We start from the raw sequence: 17,753 nt of genomic DNA on the forward strand, positions 1-17,753 counted from the left end.
GGGAGATTCACATAGCATGTTTGTTCTATATTCGCAATGAGTCTGATTTACAGGTATTTAGATTGTCTGGATAACTGTATTAACATCATGAACGCGGCATCTAAATCAAGAAATGATTCAAAGTGTGTTGAAATATTGTCCCACATTGCTGAGAGCCCTTTGTATAGACAAGGGCAATCATCACCTCTTGAGCTAGCTTTTGAGATGAGTTAGGTCCAAGTCTCATTTCTAACATGATGGGCAAAGCGAAAAGATGGTTTATATTGGTTCCACGCCGGATCCACAAGGCTAGACATTATAACGTAGTGGTCGCAAACACAAGTTAGAGCTTGAGGAACTAATATAAAACACATCTGAAAAAAGTTTTAATACAAGCCTTTCGTTTGCGTCCCTAAAGACGAATCCGTAACCCATCTCATCACTAACAATTTGAATCTACTGTAAAACGCACAATCTCTCAAAAAGGGTAGATATATTGCTCTTCATACCGATGATGTCTTTGGGGGAAGGAACGGCTCCCACCACCCATATTCGTATTTGGCATAAGGAGCTGTCCAATTTTCAGGCTTTTCAAACTCGAGATTAACAGGATTTGATGCAAGAGCTTCTTCTACGTTGTCAGCTTCGAAGCTATCTTGCAACACACGGTCCAGTCTTAACTTCATGAACCTACATTCAAAACACAAAATCATTCACTCATTGTGACATTGAAGTTTGCAGATCTATTCTTGTGCAATGGAATAGCACAAAAAGACACTAAAATGTATGAGAAAACAAAGAGATGCATAAGTTTACATAATTAGACTCAGTTAAAACCAGTGGCGAAGCCACTTTCAATCTCATCAAAAAGTGTGAAAATAGTTGCTAAATTTTGCCCCTAACTCTACATACTTGGCTAAAGACCAAGCCAACAAGGAAATCACAGATTTCAATCTCTCAACCATATCCTCACTCACACCTCAATCCTAATATGCATAAGATCCGACCCCACCCAACTCTAGCAGCGCGCAGTCTGAGTATATACAGATGTCCACATGTCCATGCTGATCAGGCCAATTGCCTCTGTTTAGTGAACTAAAGTCCATTTATCCTTTTCTATCAATCTTTAGGCAGGGAATAGTTTTAGTCCAAATACACGATAATTCAACATCTACGCTATGCCACATAAAAAGGGAATAAAAATGTAGATGAATATAAATTGAAGATGGACTTCACAATCCATGTTCTTTTAAGCCAAAAGTTACGCTAAATGATGCATTGACCGTTGGATATTTCATGATAAAAGATTAATTGATCACTACAGTTATTGAACTATCGTTCTTACTTAATCCAAGTGCCATTGGTTGAAACAAGAGCGACAGCAGGTCTCTTGAGTCTCTTGGTAACATTGGGGAACTTGTCCAAGAATTTAGGTTCAGTCACCAGCCAAAAATCTTGCTCTTTGTCCCTCTCCCCATAAAGCCTAAGACGCTCAGCTAGAAGTTCCTTGAAATGCTCTTCTTCATCCAACATGAATTTGGCATTCGCCACAAGAAAATGATATGTTTTTTTCCCCTCAGCTTGTTCTTCCTGTTCTCCCAAAAACAATCCAACATTAATCTCAGTCAACACATATGACATAACCTTATGCGCTCCAAAATTTAAGAAACTCGGTTCCGGAATGATTCATATCTCCAGAAATAAAACCAAATACAACCAGATCATTTTCATTACTTTTCCCAAAACCTTATTATCAGTCACATTTTCAAAACTCTCAACTTAGTCGCCATTTGAAATCCAATTTTTCACTAAAACCTCTTCAATTATTACATTATATTCTAACACAAAATGCTTACAGTTAAAAAAAACTAAATATTTATAATGCTTACAGAAAATATATATATCCCATAATGACATAACTCAAACCCACGTCTCATTTTCCTAAAAAGAATTACGAAGTTTCCAGATACGTGAAGTTGCACCCTCCATCGAAATTCTTGGTCCACCCTGCTTTTACCGATCGACAAAGAACAAGATAAGTTAAAATATCATAACAGGCAGAGAAAAAGCTCACCTTTTCAGTGGGATCAGAAGAATCAACCGCAGCCACTGCCGTTTTCACTGAAATTCTCGATTTCCAGCTGCCGATGGGTTTCGAAGAATTCAACAAAGGCAGCGGTTTCGTTGCAGGGATCAAGAAAGGTTTACTGGCATTGCTGGCGGGAGCATTCAGCATCACGCCACCTAAACAACCCAAATTCAGTGTAGTACAACCCAGCATAGCTGCCAAAAAACGAAGTAAAATTTCAATTCTTTTTCTTGTGGTCCGTAAAAGACACCCTTTTGCAATTTCTCTTCGTTTCTCGGTTCTAAGCTACAGCTTTTAAGTGGGAAAATAGCAAAGCATAAGCACCAACCTTATCTGATATAATCACGCTCCCCTTATCCCTCGACTTTTTCCAACCCCCTCATAGTTGAGAAAATTGCAATGTAACCCCACTTTTCTTATATCTCAGTTATATTATTGTTAAAAACAGATTGACCCCCGAAGGTATCTCATTTCAGATGAGAGATTTATTGGCTTGCATTCGAGGAAGTTACGTTTTTGTTGGCCGCTAGTATAAAAAGGCATAAAATTTTGGGTGCTAAATTAAAATATTTTTTTTTCTCGTTTGTTTCACGAAATTAACACGTGAGATTATTTTAGAGTGAGATTATTTTAGAGTTTTTGTGTAAATATTATATGATCCAACAAGTAAACAGCCTCCTAAATCTTATTGTCCGAAGCTCAAGATCTAAAGTTGAATGGATCAGGAATATTTGAATCAGCCACACCTTTAGCTCGATGGTGCAGCAATTAATTTCTTGAAACTTAGATTTAAGGCATGTGAAAAAATTAGCGCCAACTTGCATCTTGGGATAATCAAACACAAGAGCAGAAGATTCAAGAAATGAAAAACCTATCATTTGATTGATTCAAACTTCAAGTGCAGAGCCATGGAAAGAACAATTAAGTGTATCTTTCAAATATAAACACAGCAGAAGAATTTGTTACAAAATTTTCAAGAATTGTTAAAACAGACGAGCTTCCTCGAATCAATCAGACAAGCTCGATATAGGCCATGGGTGCATTGTCCCCTCGTCTGGGTAGAGTTCGGATTATCCTTGTATACCCTCCCTCTCGTTCACTGTATCTCTCCGGAACCTCCGCAAACAAAGCATGAACAATTTGTTTTTCGTAGATGAAGCCAAGGGCTTGCCTTCTCTTGTGTAGAGAACCGTCCTTTGCCAGAGTGATCATTTTGTCGACGTATTTTCTCACTGCACTAGCCCTGGCTCTTGTTGTTTTTATACGGCCATGTTTCAGAAGTTGAGTTGTCAAGCCTCGTAAAAGAGCACGACGCTGGTCAGGGGGGCGGTTAAGTTTTGGCACCCTCCTCCCATGTCTCATGGCGGAGACTCGTCCACCATTGTCAATCACGGTGAAGGAATGGTTAAAATTTGTAGAATCTGCAGAAGTACAACTCATTACATGAATTAGAGAACACAGAAAAAAAAAATGTCATGGTAGAATTTGGGCACCATCAATGAGAAAGGTTCTCTCTCAAGGTACAGATCTAGACAAAACATTGACATTATAGAATTTTGGCACCATCAAGAACGATTATTTAGATTTGACTAGTTTGGGCATAAATATTAAAAAACAAAACAAAAACAATCAGAATGCTGACCAGAGCAAGACTATAGATTTCGATATAAAATGCAGCTTAACACTATACTCAGAGGGTAACGGCTTTGCAAAGTTAAAGCAAAATTTTCAGAATTCACCCATCACGATGTCTTGGAAAATAAAAAAAAAGTCAAATTTTAATGGTTTACTGCCACTCTTGTGAAAGACCCATAATTAACAAAAGGCAAAATTCTTCTTCAACTACAATGATGCTTTGAACAAATGCTCTCTTCGATTAAAATTCATTAAAAAAAGGAAGGAGAATTGATGCTGAAACATGAAGGATAATACGTCACTGGTTCACACAAAGTGCTGCAAATTTAAGTCTATCTCAACACTATCTATTCTTCCTGCTTCCATATCCCCAAGAGCTAAAACTCAGCTAAATATTTCCTGAACCACTTTCCCATTAGGTCCATAACATAGATATAGAACAAGAAGAAAAAACGACAGAGCTAAAATACCAAGCCTTCTTCAAACAACGTGAAATGGAGGGCTCTCACAGCATAGAGACAGGAAGTTAAAGGGACAAATTGCAGTACATAAACCATCAATTACCAAACCAGAGAACCTCCAATGAAAGCAGTGAATTGCATGGCCATTCCCAAAGTCTAAATCCCAGAAGGATTGATATTGCACTCAACAATCACATTAACACACTAACAAGCACATAGGAGACAAACATATCTTAAGGTTTTTCAAAAGTGGTGCTGCTAAATATGATATCTGAATTTACGAAATAAATACATGGGCAGATTGTGGAAAAGAACCCGGTCATAACATCATTGATCCAATCTACCTAGCAAACAACATATACTGATCAAATATTCCAGATTAGTTGCTAATTTCTTAATAAAATTTCAACTTCAATCCCACACTTCCAACGTGTTTGAGTTTTAACCTCAACAACAAATAAAAGGAGGGGGGAGATTTCATTCTCTTAGTTGCACAACGTACACTTGAATCAATAGCATATTTCAACACAACTCTGCCCATTCTGCACCGGCTTTTGGTATGAAAATGTATCAAAAACTAAAAACTACAACTATTAGTAAACTTTGTCATCCAATCCCAAGTCTTAGCATGACTGAACATCAAGAATTGCGACTACTGACCAAAGAATTTCAATGAGAAAGAACAAAGAGATTCGCAAAAATCACTAGTTCAAACCCAAAACTACAAAAGAACGTAAATGCGGTACCTTGGGAAGAGAGGAGTGGGTGCAAAGGGGCCAGACCCACAAAAGAGTTTAGAGGTCTCGGGGCGGTTCTGGGCTTGGATAACCCGAGGCGAGAAGGGGTGGGCCCGTTTGGAAATAAAACGGAAGGGCCCGAAGAAGAGGCGTGAACAGAAGGTAGTGCAGCCCGAAGAGAACAGAGATTCCAGGTACAAGACGCCATTTTGGGGTTTCTTCTTCCCTGTGAGCGCTTTGCGAGCTTCGTTTCGTTGAGATAAGCAAATTGATCAGTGCTCGCTCCGTCAGTAAATGGATAATTTCATTTTGGTCCCTTTATTTTATTTATATTCTTTTTTTGGCTCCTTTTTTTCCCACTTAAAGCAATAAATAAAAAATATTAGAAATGAGTAAGTTATAAAAGTTTAAAAGTTTAAGAGATTAAAAGTTTTAAATAAAAAAAACTGATATTTAAGAGAATAGTAAGTTATTTAATTTCAAATATAAAAATATTAGAAATGAGTAATAGAAAAATTTGTACAGGTAGTAATAGAAATTATTGACTTCAAAATTTTCAGAATTAATGGTAAACTTTATAATAATTATATGTATAAATATAAAAATAATTTGCTTTAACACTGTGTTTGGAATCACGAAATTGCATTGGATTTGGTGGGATTTGGAATTGAAAATACCGTTTTAGTGTTTGGCAAAACGGGATTTCAAAACGGGATTCGTATTTGATGAGATTTCATGGAATTTCATTTAACTAATTGAAATCCTTATAAAATTGGTCGGATTTCATAAGATTTCACGGGATTTGAGTTTATAAAAATAATAAAAATATTTTAATAATAAATATATATAAGTTGGTTATAAATTTTAAGTTTTCTTCAATTTTTTTTTAAAAAATATCATTTATATAAAATTTATATCATCAAATTCCAAAATATATTTTAATTTTTTTTCAAACAACAAAATAGAATTTCAATTCCATATATTTAAAATCCAATTTCAAATTCAATTCTAATTAAAATTTCAAATCCTATTTTTTAGGTATCCAAACACACTGTAAATCTTCGAACTCAAACTTTAGTTCACATTCCATTTGTGTCAAAAAAATACATGTTTTTGTTTAATAAACACTAGAAAATCACACACGCGATAATTCGCGTACACAAATTTTTTACGTAATTAAATTTTTCTTTACAAAATGTCTAAGATTTTTTTAAAAAAATATTTAAGATATTGATTATAATTAACAAATCATTTTAGTTTTTAAATTTACTGAAATAAATTTGTTGTAACAAATTTTATTGGATGAAATAAATAAGGATATTTTTATCCATTCATTAAATTACCAAGTTAGTTACTCTAAAGTGTTGATGCTTTATTAGATAATATAGATTATAATCTAATAACTTTTTACCATATTTTATAGTGTAAGGTATGCCACGACAAAACAATAATAATATTAGCTCCTATAATAATAATAATCATAATCATAATCATAATCATTATTATTATTTCCTATTTATTCAAATTGATTGTGATTATTTTATAAAGAAATGAACCAAAATAAAATATATTTTTCAATATATTTTAATTTTTTAAATCAACTTCAAGTTCTATATAAAATTTTCTAATTAAAAACTATAATTTTTTAATGATTCGAGTTTTGAAGAGGCTAACTCAAATTAAATTTGGTTTTGTTGGATTTGTTGCGGATAATTTTTTCAGTCGGATTATATATATATATATATATATATATATATATATATATTTTAGAAAACGAGATTGCAGAAACTCAATCCAATCAAAGCGTACCAACGTACAGATTTTAGAAATTTGTTTTTATATTTTGTTAGTTTTTTTTACTGTGTATTTTTTGGAGGAAAAAAAACCTATAAATTTTTATATGTATGAGTCAAAGTTTAAGAATATTTGTGTGAATGCTAAAGTACACACGACTTTACCATAGGTGGCATCTTCTTGACACGACTTTACCTCTCCTATTTCAGAGACTGCTGCTGCGGCGTCGCCGTTGGGACTCCAACGCTCATGTTAAAGCTGTCGCCTTTGTTCTCTTCCCTTAAATTCATCACACCATTTCTACATTTACGACACCTCTCCACACCTCCGAGGTTTTCCCTTCATTCTACGGCTGCCACTCTCACCAGGGTTCCCTCTAATCTCACCAGAGCTTCCTCTTCTTTCTTGCAACCGCCTACTGAGGCATGTGTTGAGCTTTGACTTTTCTTCTAATTACTGGAATGATTGTGTTTGATTGTTGTCTTGTTGATCTTTCTGTCGACTATTTTGATGCCCAGATGGGTTCTGAGAGTTACATGTTTGGCCCATACAAAATCGATGCAAGAGAAGTGTTCTACTCGACTCAGCTTTCATATGCTTTGGTCAATCTCCGTCCTCTTGTTCCTGGTATGCAAGTTTCATCTTTTGGTATTTGCGAAGTTTAGATGATGTGAATGTTCTTTAGTACCCGATCGAAGTGAAAACAAAATTGAATTTTAAGTTCTCCCAGTAGTCGGGGTCTAAGTTTGTTGTCTCTCTTGTTTTATTTGCTAGTGTTTGATGGATAGTTAGATAATATAACTGCTGCTTTGGCATCATGTCTCTCTACTTTTATTTTTTCAAAACAAGAATAATTCCCTTCGAGTCGGGGGCAGGAGCGTTAATTCTACCATGTTCGTAAATGTTTTCTGTTTAGGATCATAATGAGCTAAAATCATCGGGTCAATGGTGAAAAAATGGGAAAGAATAAATTTTATGTGGTCTGGAGTCTGGGCTGTAGCATCCATCATTGACATTTGGGTTAGCTTATTCCGTTTTCTGTTTCTTGACATTGCAGGTCATATCCTCTCGGCTTTCCATATTTGAATAATGCTTCGTGGTAGAGTTGAGCTTGTAGTGCCATACACAGATTTACAGGGTAGAAATATGTGGAATAAATCGATCTCATTGATCTGATGAGACGATGAATTGTTTCTTTGTTACTTCGCCATTTTGTCATCTTGAATTAACAGCAAAATCCTGATTGGTTCTTGAAATGTGTTAGTTCAAGGGGTTGCTGCTAGCTTAGGAAGTTTGTGGTTTATCAAAATATGCCTCAGACATCATAGCACAATCATGTTTAGATTCACCTTCTAATTTTCTTTCAGTTCCCTTAAGATTTCTTGAACTCTGCATTGTATATCAGACCATGTAACCCATTAAAATATAATTAGATTATACAATATAGCAACCCCAGGGTTGTGTTTCCTTATTTGGTTGACTTAACACAACATACACGTGCTTGTCTGCCCGAGGCGTGAAGTTAAACGCTTTCTTGATCTTAGTGCTGATGAGACCAGTGATCTATGGCTTACAGCACAGAAGGTGGGGCGCCAACTTGAGTCCTACCACAATACATCTTCACTTACATTTGCAATCCAAGTAAGATCACGGATTATTTTTTTGAGGGCGGTCATTTGTTATTTTTTCAGTCTTCGTGTTTCTTCATCTGTTATGTATTAATTGAATCGAGTAATTTTCCAATAAACCGTCTTGTCAATTACCTCCAAACGCTGACATCATGTAGTGAAATAAACCAAGTAATAGTACTTCTATTTGTTATCATGGCACCTACATGATCTGACCTGCAAAAGGTTACCAATATGATAGGAACTATATGTTGTTTGATGCATCTTCGGTTGAAATTTTTGAGATGACATTGTTGGCATTTTGAGGGCATGTAAAGCATGCATGAACACAGCCACATGGCCCACAACCTACTGCCACTCCCGTAATTTATTTTAAAGAACTAAATTCTCTCAAGATTTTTCCCCTCTTCCCTTGTTTTTACTAAGGTGATACTCACTCACATGCACACAAAAACAATCCCAAGAAAAAGAAACAAAGAAATAAATCACATCGATATTCATTATGAGATTCAATGTTGATATGTTTATATTTTTTTGGTGAAATTGACAATATTTTACGGACATTTTTTTGCGTATGTAGTAATTTTATCATGATTATATACATGTTCTTGTGATGAACTGTAATTTATGAAAGATTCGCCTTTCTGTAATAGCTATCTCTGCTCTTTGACTGTTACTGTCTCAATTTTTATTGTCATCCTAGGATGGACCTCAGGCTGGACAGACTGTTCCACATGTTCATATTCACATACTCCCCCGCAAAAGTGGTGATTTTGAAAAAAACGATGAGATCTACGATGCTGTGAGACACAATAATGCTTATAATTTTATTCATTTGCAACTGGTTTTTGTTTCTTGCTGCTAACCCGTTGTGCAGATTGATTTGAAGGAGAAGGAGTTGACCCAGAAGCTTGATCTTGATAAAGAGAGGAAAGACAGAAGCGTAGCAGAAATGGCCGACGAGGCAGATGAATACAGAAAGCTTTTTCTGTAAGTATCTTTACTGTTGAGTTCATGGAAATTCCAAGGATTTGGAATAATTTATGATCGAATTTGTGGCCCGTCAGAAGGTGGATTTTTTTGGTTTTTACAACCAGATAAGGGTCACGCTTTTGAAATTATATCAGAATTAATTTTGATGTTTATTTGTGGACTGTTAAATTCCTTCTATTAATGGAAGTTTATTTGTGGATTGTTATATGGTTTCTTTTGTCTTTCTTGATGTGCTAATTGCTATGGATATATACTCAGAGACACATAGCGTAAACATTGTAATAGTTCATATATGTGCTGTGAAATAGCTCTCAATTCAGTCCTAAGAGTAGAACCAGGGAGCCAATTATTTCATGAGTAACGGTAACGTCCTTCAACTTGGCCGTAAGTAATGTTAAAGTAAAATTAGAATAATGCCGATGAACACTGTATCTAGATACAAAATTCCCTTTGAATGGTTCAATATAGGACAAATGGTGAACCATGTAGCTAGATTGGGCGCTTTTAGTTTGTAAAATTGGGAGCTTTAGTTTGTAACATGTAAGGTAAAAAATAAGCCTAAAAGTCAATAACATGGGTAGATTGCGTGATATCAGTGACCGTGTAAAAGGTCCTCTGGTTCCACTTCCACCCCTGTTCGTCTTTTGATGGATGCACACGAATAATCCACGGGCAATTTGCATTTGTTCTGCAAGTCTAAAAACCTCTGAATATCAAAGTTGTGCTTCTTTATGAGCTTCCTCTGCCTTGAGAGGAAGAGTCTTTTCAGCAGATCTTGGTAACTCGGATCTCTTGATGTTACCAGAAAATAAGTATAGCCTATTATAATTCCAGCGGTGGTAGTGAAAAATGCAATTGGCTCCATCACGTCCCAAGAAAATTCCCAGAATGTGAGGCGAAAGAAAAATCCCACCTGCACCACAGCAAGCCCCAATCCAGTCCACAATATGCGGCGCACTTGCTTGTGTGCTAGCATGTCGATTTCTTCCTTCTTCTCCTGCAGTTTCTTGAGCTCATCCTTACATGGGTCGTCCTCGGGTAAAAGAGCAAGAGGAACTGCCCTCCGAACCAGATCAACCACCTGAAGAGATGCACATTGAATTGAAAGAAAAATGATGCTATGCTTTCAGTATTTATAACCAACCAGAAAATTTACACAAAACACATTGCTATTCAACTGCATCGAGATTCTTAATGATGGCAACACACAATCGTAACTGGATGGTGTATCGTAATCTCTTTTTTAAAAATGTACTTTCTAAGATCTGCTTAACCAAAAGCTTTCTGATTTTTGGTTCTTCTGGCATTCAAACAGAGAACGGCCTTCTTCGGTTAGCATGAAAAAGTGTAAGATGAATGTTTTTATTTCATCCTGATATGATTGTTCACTATTGATCAAACAAACAACTAAAATAAATACTTGGTCATTGCAATCTAGAATTCAAAGCATCAAACAGTCCCTTTGTCATCTAACATCAGAAGCACAAGCTCAACTATTCTTTCCCCACTTTAACCAACATTCAACTGTAGGAATCCCAAAGCCTAAATCAAGATCATCCCCAGTTCACAAAACCTTTTGTAAATCATTCCCTATTATTGTTATTCAGCACCCAATTCACATAAAAGTATAACATTATAGATAAATAAAGAATGTGAATCCGATACCTTCTCGGGATGGAGATAAACTTTGTCCCGGAAGAGCAAAACGACGCCGGCCTCATCCAAAACCCGAGCGAACGCGGCGGCTTCATCCGCCGACTTGGCTACACCCAAGCTCTCACAGGCGCGCAACAGCTCTCTGTAGGTGATCACCTCCTTGTTCTCCATACCAAGCTTCTCCTTCAACGACTCCACATTCACCAGCCTCATCAGCCTCTTCGCCTCCGCATAAGTCATCGTAGTCTCACCACCACAGTTGTTCTCATCTACACTACCGCCGCCGCCGCCCACGGCGGAGCTACAGAATCGATAAAACGATGAACCCATCACTCGGGAAACGGGTCTGGGCCTGGAGCCCCGGATGGCTGAATCAAACGCCCGTTTCAGCAGATTCGAGCCGGTAGTTGTTCTCCACATGTTGAAATTCACTATACGATTTGGGGAGTGGGTGGTGTTAATCTTTCATTGAAAAAAATGGCTAAAATAAAGAGTGGGTGATTGCTAGATTCTGAGGTAGGCCATTGATGAATCGTTGAAAAACAACAAATCTTGGAAGAAAAAGGTCAGATCTTTTGGGAAGCTACAAAAACTCAAAAAAGTTCAGTACATAAAGCAAGTTTTTTTTTTTTTTTTTTTTTTTTTTTTAGAGAAAGTGCATAAAGCAAGTTTTAGGAGACAAGTTAATTAAATTTTAATTATCTCCTACATTAATTACTTCCATAGGTTAGTTAAACCTTCTTTAAAATTATGAATATTTTTTACACTTTCCAATTTTTCTTTCCAATTTCCTATCTCTTAATACTTATACAAATAAAAGATTGATATTTCCTTTTTTCCAAAAAGGTTTTTATTTTGTAGTCAAAAGTTTTTTTTTAAGGAAAGTTTCTTTGAAGTTATGAATTTCATTTGTCAATAATAATAATACTGCAAAATATTAAACTCAATTAGACATCAGCAAATTATGTATTTAGAAATCACTTCGAAATAATTCTCGTTATCAACAAATTTACATGTATTGACTGACATTCACATAAAATGTGACTACAATGTTATAAATAAACATCCTTTTTACAAATTCCCGTTTTATTTCACAAGTTTGACAATAAAATTAATCGAAATATTTAGCTATTTTTTCCCATGATAAGTATAACTCATCTGCAATTCCGTCTTTTACTGAACAGTTTATTTAAAAATTTTAGGAGTATATCGAGCTGAATTTCTATTATCATTACTGTTTTTGCTTTACGAGTTTCATGTATTCATATGAATTTCGTATGTCCAAAACCAATTTTGTACCTTCGAATCTGAGGGTACTATTCAGCTGAGTTCATGTAAATATAAAGATAGTATTTTGATGTAAATGCAAACTCAAAAGATTCAAAATTGATTAGAACCGTAAGGCCCATAAAAATATATATACCTCACATAACCAAAATGAAGTTAGAGGGTTGAATGTAATATTAAGATATTATGTTGCACTAGTATCTCAAATTCTCAATTACCTTTATAATAGTATGGACTTGACCCAAACATAAGCAAACCCTCTTTGACTTGTGTCTTTTTTAACTTAGTAAAGTATTTGACCAACTCCCATAAGTCAGTTTTGTACAGAAAATCTACATTTTAAAATGTAGTGATAATGACCAACTTTACTTTTTTCTTTATGTTGTTGCTTTTGGATCAAGTCATTTGAATCTATAAAATTTTTATTATAGTTTTATTATTAATTAATGAAATATTATATCAAAATTTTAAATTCATATATTATATATTTACACATGAGTTATAAACATCATTTTTTGATGAACTTAAAATTCATCATAACTAACATGAAATACTAAACAACCATTAAAGATGTATATTTAAAGTTTATTATGAGCTTACTTCTCCAAATAACAAAACCACATTTCAACATGGATTTAATTTCTATCCCAGCACAAACTTATACAATTAACAAAATTATCCTTACATTTTTTTTTTTCAAAAGATGAATATAATTTTCCAAAATATTACACGCATATATATATTTTTCAACAATGAAAAAAATACTCCTGTTATAGTAATTAAAACTATTATGTCACATGTTTTTTAGAGATATTTTATTGAATAATTTTTTTTTTCATAACGTGAGAATTCGTGGTAACTATTTTTTGATGTGTACCAAGTAAACTTTCGAGTTTCGAGGTAACGTAATAACTTGCAAATCACGTTTAGGCTGTTAAATCGCACTTTTGTGCAAAACATTTGTCCAAAAAAAAAAACATTAGTAGGTGAAATCAAACATCCATTGACTAAACGTTAAGGTACTCTACCAACTCGAAATTAAACGAACATCCATTGATTAAAAGCTACCGTACTCCACCAACTCGAAACAAAATTTTCTAATTTTTGGATCAAATACAAAATTAGTCTATGGTGAATGTATTGGAATACGCAACAAATCTCAATTTATCAAAATAAACGAATTGAATCGAATCATTATTATGATTACGTCAAACTCATGCGCGGTGCGCCACAGTAAACGGGCAATTTCCAATAATAATAATTATTATTAACAGCAGAAATTAATCAGAATTAGAATGGTAGCTGAATGCAAGAACTTTGTTTCATGTTTTGGAAGCCAGTTAATTTTTTTTAAATTAAAAAATTTATCTGGGCAGTAATGGTAACTAATGGTAGACCTCACTCGTCGATAGAGCTAAACTCGAGCTCAAAATATTTATCTTTCAAATCCCGAGACAACTAAAAATATTTAAACTCGAGGTCAGCACAAGAACACGTGGGAAGATACAGTTTATATCTATATCACTGAGTATATTGACATTGTGACTTTAGTACAACTTAGGCAACCTCGGATGCTAAAGAACTATACCATGAAGAATGTCATTTGCTATGCCTGGCCTTGTTCAAGGTTTTAACCATACCTCTAGCAATTTTCCAGAACCAGAACAAGTTCATCATTGTCAACACAGGAGGTACCGCAAGCAAACTGTAAAATCCGACCGGAAACACTTTCTTGACCTGGTAGAAACAGCAAAGACCAAAATAACGTCACATATCTAAGGCGAGTTTTGCATTTTGTTGTGAACCTAGACTACCAGACAGACCATAGCAGACTCACCCCACTCGACAAAAGTTTGGTGCGCGTGCATTTCAAGACCTGTGATTAGATATGAACCAGAATCCAATATTCGACATGGAAACAAAGTTTTACTCAGTTAGAAAGAGCGATTTCCAGATCACCACAATTTTTTGTATAGACTCACAGTGTTATTAAATGATGGGCTAAGATTCTATGCTTGTTACTACCGAGTACTCAAATTTTTAAAGTCAACTTACCTGATCAAAATGCATGAACATGTGGTAGAAAAAGTACACGAACAAGATAATCCTGGCAACCTGAATCAAAAAGTATACATTGTTACAGCAATCTTAATACGAAGTACAACCACAGAAATATGAATAAGATTATATACTTCGCATTCAATACATTTTACAATTGTAGGATACTTTTGCAAATATGGCAAGAAATTAAATTTCAGTAATTTGAAAGCAAGTAAAAAAGATTATGCATACCAACCACCCAAAGAACAAAGCAACACCATTGTAAGTGTAGAGTTTAGAATTCTTCAAGCCAGCGACATCAAGGTACCTGAATGTGAGTTCAAACTGAATTAATATCATACCTCAAGAGACAACTAAAGGAGGAGATTGCAAAATTAACATCTCCAACTCTTACCATCTCAGATTAACAAATGGAGTAGTGCTTTCAGTAAAAAGAACCATCAATATATAGAATTGTGCTTGACCGCTCCAAAGAGATTGAATGATTGAGTACATAGAGAGTCCATGATGCACCACCTTGCCAGGGGAAAAAAAACCCAAAAAAAAAGGGAAAAAAAAAAAAAAAAAAAAAAATAAGCACCAACATGAAAACCACTCCCGTGAACTAAGTAACAGCAAACATTTTTCACGTATTGAAATTTGCCTGGTCTATAATGATATAATCAAGTGCAGCAATCGTGAAGCAAATTCCAAAAAAAGTAAAAAGAGAAAGCAATCAAGATGTTCTCTCTCCCCGAGTCGATAACAAGGCAAGATAAAATATTAAGATAGGTAGTGATAACAAAATGCACAAGCGAATTTGGTGGGATTCCAGTACTTACATATTCCATTCCACCTAAAGTTGGAAAGTAGAAAAATATCATTGCCAAGTCTGATAGAAAGTAGCCGATGGAAACCTGAAACGTTAAAAATAAAATAAAACTCAAGAGGAATAGAGGATATATCAATGAGAAATGTAAATAAGATCCACAAAACTTATAATCGCATATGAGGTGAATCTAACGCAAATGGGAAAGAGGAGCATGCTGTCTCAAGTGAGTTTGATAAACAGACAATTCCATTATTTTTTCAATTTAGCCTTTTTATAGACACCCACTTAGATGCTACTGCAAATCTATGTATCAGCATAACACTGGGAAGGAGATATTTTCCTCAGGGTAAGAGAACAGAATGCTATAACAGTTATACATATTATTACAGCCTTAAAAAATAAGAAATGACCCCCCTCATGGCTAAACAAACTGACAAACATAAAATACACATTTCAAGCTATATAAATTAGCATTACCCCCATTATAGTGTCAGATAGATTTGATGCTCTATTAATCATCAACTCGTTTTGTGTGTCAACAAAAAGATCCGAAACAGCCAACAGATATAGAGAACCAGCAGCTACTACAATTGCATGGAAAGTGGAGAATCCCCTGTATCATTAACAGTTTATCACAACCAAAGCCTGGGTTGCAACAATAAATTTGGGACAAAACTTAAATCGAAAAGAATCGATGAACATGGGAAAGAATTATAACCTGTTGTTCCACTCTAGTTTTTTATTATTGTCAAGCTTGGGATATCCCTTAAAGAATATACCGCTGACTACACCTGTTAATTCATAGACCTTCAACACCAAAATTGTATCACTTCAAATGGGAAATAGAGGTGAGCAAAATACCGATAGCATTCAAGAGTATAAAAGTCATTCGAATCCAGTGTATCGTGAATGTTAAATCATGAAAAAATTGTTCTTCCTCCAATTAATCCTATATCCTGTTTCGGCATTGGGAAGCTTCTACTTCCTTAAACAGAGGTGAATAAAGCTGCTTCAGGGCAATAACATAAATTTAAATTTATTCATTTTTTCTATGATATTATCAAAGCACCACACGTTAAGGATTTTGAAAATAAGCTCAACTACAAAACAAAATGATAGAAGAATTCGCGAGCTCTCTAAATTCACGCCCACACCCACAGTTGAGATCCTCAGTAAATACATTTCTTATTGATAGTGGTAGGACGTCATTTAACAAAGTTGCGCTGATATGATTCCACAGTGGTCCCACGAGCAATTATGTAATAATTAATAATTAATAAAGGTTGCAAACTCTCCCACCAATTAATCAAGTCTCTGAATTTGGACCAACTAATTGTTTAATATAGGCAATGAAGAGCTATTTTGGGGAGTAGGACAACCATTGAGTTGGCATCGATTGAAACCCACCGAGCGCATCAGCTTTTGAAGGAGAGCAATGTCACTACATGAACTCGGTTTCACGGGCAACTGTTCGAGAGGCTCTAAAAGGTAACATGCTAGTCTTTTGGATTTGTACTCTCCTATAGGTGTTATGAGATAAAATCTTAGTCCATCCACGTACTTCCATTTGCACAACTCTAGACACAATCTCTCAAGTAATCAGAGAAGCGAAAATACCAGGAAGAACTCTCCATCTAACAAGCACAAAAATCCCCCCTAAGTTTTCCCTAAATCAAATATCAATAAAAGATAGTGATGCCTTGTGTTACAAAACACAATGCCCAGCAAATATCCAAACGCAGATGAACACAGCACAAACAAATATCATACAAGAAATGAGAGAAAAGGCAGGACTAACTCACAGTTTTGCACATCAAAATCCCAACAAAAACAGAAGACAGCCAATGTAACTGTTTGGATGGTGTGGCATGACCCGCGATGCCAATCAACCCAACTCCAATCCCCAAAACCCACATCCCTTTTTCCTGCAAGAACACAACAATTCCACTTACTCCTAGAGAAAATCCAACATAAACCTCTCCCGGAGACGTATATATGGTGCGTTACATCATCTATATAGCAAGAAAACAACTACTATAAGTTACCCGTAGAATCGGAAGATGATGAAGATGATCAAAGCTGAACTGAACAGTATTTTATTGTGGAAAAACACTGCTAATAAAAAAGGGAGACGAATCCCATTTGCAGAGAAGGTGGGCCTCCCCGTTTTACTAACAATCACACAAATGACACGACGCAAATTCCGAAAATAATTCAGGAAAAATCAAGAATGTATCCCTTACCGCGAGTAGTAATAGAAAATTTGATCTTGTGGGCAGCAGTCAGCAGATTGCAAATCGGAGTTAATATTCTATTGAAAAATTACTGATAAAATTATAAAATATAGTGTACTTTTACAGCTGAATATAATAAATAAGGCTCCAACTACATTCACAAGCACTGTTTCCTACTGAAAATCTGTTCGCAATTATTAGCTACCGGCAATACCAATTTACGGTGCCCAACTTGAGTTTTTTGAGGTATGAGGCGAGCATAAAAAATATTGGTGGCCTTAAAGTTTAATATTCATATATTTTTATCGATAAATATGATGGTATAAATTACATGACTTCTAAAAATAAAATTAAAGATAGATAAAAATATGTTTGATATACCTCAATA

The 17,753-nt window shown here is 35.0% G+C and overlaps 5 protein-coding genes across 6 annotated transcripts; 1 reads left to right on the forward strand and 4 right to left on the reverse strand.

The window, feature by feature from the left end:
- Nucleotides 1–329: 329 nt before the first annotated feature.
- LOC140884053 (protein YCF54, chloroplastic) lies at nt 330–2,392 on the reverse strand. Its single transcript, XM_073290717.1, has 3 exons — nt 2,054–2,392; nt 1,325–1,569; nt 330–669 (listed from the first exon to the last, which is right to left on the reverse strand). Exons 1-3 carry the CDS (start codon nt 2,258–2,260, stop codon nt 483–485), a joined length of 639 nt encoding a protein of 212 aa, XP_073146818.1. The 5' UTR covers nt 2,261–2,392; the 3' UTR covers nt 330–482.
- Nucleotides 2,393–2,931: 539 nt separating this feature from the next.
- Nucleotides 2,932–5,177, reverse strand: LOC140883682 (large ribosomal subunit protein bL17c). The gene is made up of 2 exons (XM_073290240.1): nt 4,911–5,177; nt 2,932–3,489 (listed from the first exon to the last, which is right to left on the reverse strand). Exons 1-2 carry the CDS (start codon nt 5,107–5,109, stop codon nt 3,080–3,082), a joined length of 609 nt encoding a protein of 202 aa, XP_073146341.1. The 5' UTR covers nt 5,110–5,177; the 3' UTR covers nt 2,932–3,079.
- Nucleotides 5,178–6,862: 1,685 nt separating this feature from the next.
- On the forward strand, nt 6,863–9,521 carry LOC140880270 (bifunctional bis(5'-adenosyl)-triphosphatase/adenylylsulfatase FHIT). The gene is made up of 5 exons (XM_073284570.1): nt 6,863–7,118; nt 7,214–7,324; nt 8,190–8,336; nt 9,027–9,125; nt 9,201–9,521. The coding sequence occupies exons 1-5, from the start codon at nt 6,945–6,947 to the stop codon at nt 9,315–9,317; spliced, it is 648 nt and encodes a 215-aa protein (XP_073140671.1). The 5' UTR covers nt 6,863–6,944; the 3' UTR covers nt 9,318–9,521.
- Nucleotides 9,522–9,643: 122 nt separating this feature from the next.
- Nucleotides 9,644–11,571, reverse strand: LOC140880269 (calcium uniporter protein 5, mitochondrial-like). Its single transcript, XM_073284569.1, has 2 exons — nt 10,982–11,571; nt 9,644–10,397 (listed from the first exon to the last, which is right to left on the reverse strand). The coding sequence occupies exons 1-2, from the start codon at nt 11,390–11,392 to the stop codon at nt 9,909–9,911; spliced, it is 900 nt and encodes a 299-aa protein (XP_073140670.1). The 5' UTR covers nt 11,393–11,571; the 3' UTR covers nt 9,644–9,908.
- A 2,097-nt stretch (nt 11,572–13,668) lies between these two features.
- LOC140881912 (uncharacterized) lies at nt 13,669–17,534 on the reverse strand. 2 transcript variants are annotated; one of them, XM_073287588.1, is made up of 9 exons: nt 17,375–17,534; nt 16,934–17,056; nt 15,850–15,938; nt 15,609–15,744; nt 15,142–15,216; nt 14,715–14,836; nt 14,552–14,627; nt 14,315–14,374; nt 13,669–13,996 (listed from the first exon to the last, which is right to left on the reverse strand). In XM_073287588.1, the coding sequence occupies exons 2-9, from the start codon at nt 17,045–17,047 to the stop codon at nt 13,859–13,861; spliced, it is 810 nt and encodes a 269-aa protein (XP_073143689.1). In that variant the 5' UTR covers nt 17,048–17,056; nt 17,375–17,534; the 3' UTR covers nt 13,669–13,858. The 2 variants fall into 2 exon arrangements, with proteins under 2 accessions (XP_073143689.1, XP_073143688.1); XM_073287587.1 differs by lacking the exon at nt 17,375–17,534 and adding an exon at nt 17,177–17,330.
- Between the last annotated feature and the right edge of the window lie 219 nt (nt 17,535–17,753).

This window comes from Henckelia pumila, chromosome 2 (assembly GCF_033568475.1).
Source record: "Henckelia pumila isolate YLH828 chromosome 2, ASM3356847v2, whole genome shotgun sequence".
NCBI lineage: Eukaryota > Viridiplantae > Streptophyta > Magnoliopsida > Lamiales > Gesneriaceae > Henckelia > Henckelia pumila.

Bases quoted from the DNA above. Each gene is read 5' to 3' on its own strand.
- LOC140884053 (XM_073290717.1), bottom strand. From the start codon at position 2,260: ATGCTGGGTTGTACTACACTGAATTTGGGTTGTTTAGGTGGCGTGATG. The intron at 1,570-2,053 runs GTGAGCTTTTTC...TTGGGAGAACAG, and splicing joins CTTCTGATCCCACTGAAAAG to GAAGAACAAGCTGAGGGGAA. The intron at 670-1,324 runs GTAAGAACGATA...TTTTGAATGTAG, and splicing joins ACCAATGGCACTTGGATTAA to GTTCATGAAGTTAAGACTGG.
- LOC140883682 (XM_073290240.1), bottom strand. From the start codon at position 5,109: ATGGCGTCTTGTACCTGGAATCTCTGTTCTCTTCGGGCTGCACTACCT. The intron at 3,490-4,910 runs GTACCGCATTTA...GTACTTCTGCAG, and splicing joins CCCACTCCTCTCTTCCCAAG to ATTCTACAAATTTTAACCAT.
- LOC140880270 (XM_073284570.1), top strand. From the start codon at position 6,945: ATGTTAAAGCTGTCGCCTTTGTTCTCTTCCCTTAAATTCATCACACCA. The intron at 8,337-9,026 runs GTAAGATCACGG...TTGTCATCCTAG, and splicing joins CACTTACATTTGCAATCCAA to GATGGACCTCAGGCTGGACA. The intron at 9,126-9,200 runs GTGAGACACAAT...CCCGTTGTGCAG, and splicing joins ACGATGAGATCTACGATGCT to ATTGATTTGAAGGAGAAGGA.
- LOC140880269 (XM_073284569.1), bottom strand. From the start codon at position 11,392: ATGTGGAGAACAACTACCGGCTCGAATCTGCTGAAACGGGCGTTTGAT. The intron at 10,398-10,981 runs GTATCGGATTCA...GCATCTCTTCAG, and splicing joins TTTATCTCCATCCCGAGAAG to GTGGTTGATCTGGTTCGGAG.
- LOC140881912 (XM_073287588.1), bottom strand. From the start codon at position 17,047: ATGTGGGTTTTGGGGATTGGAGTTGGGTTGATTGGCATCGCGGGTCAT. The intron at 15,217-15,608 runs GTAATGCTAATT...TTAACGTTTCAG, and splicing joins TATCTGACACTATAATGGGG to GTTTCCATCGGCTACTTTCT. The intron at 14,628-14,714 runs GTAAGAGTTGGA...ACTCACATTCAG, and splicing joins CCATTTGTTAATCTGAGATG to GTACCTTGATGTCGCTGGCT.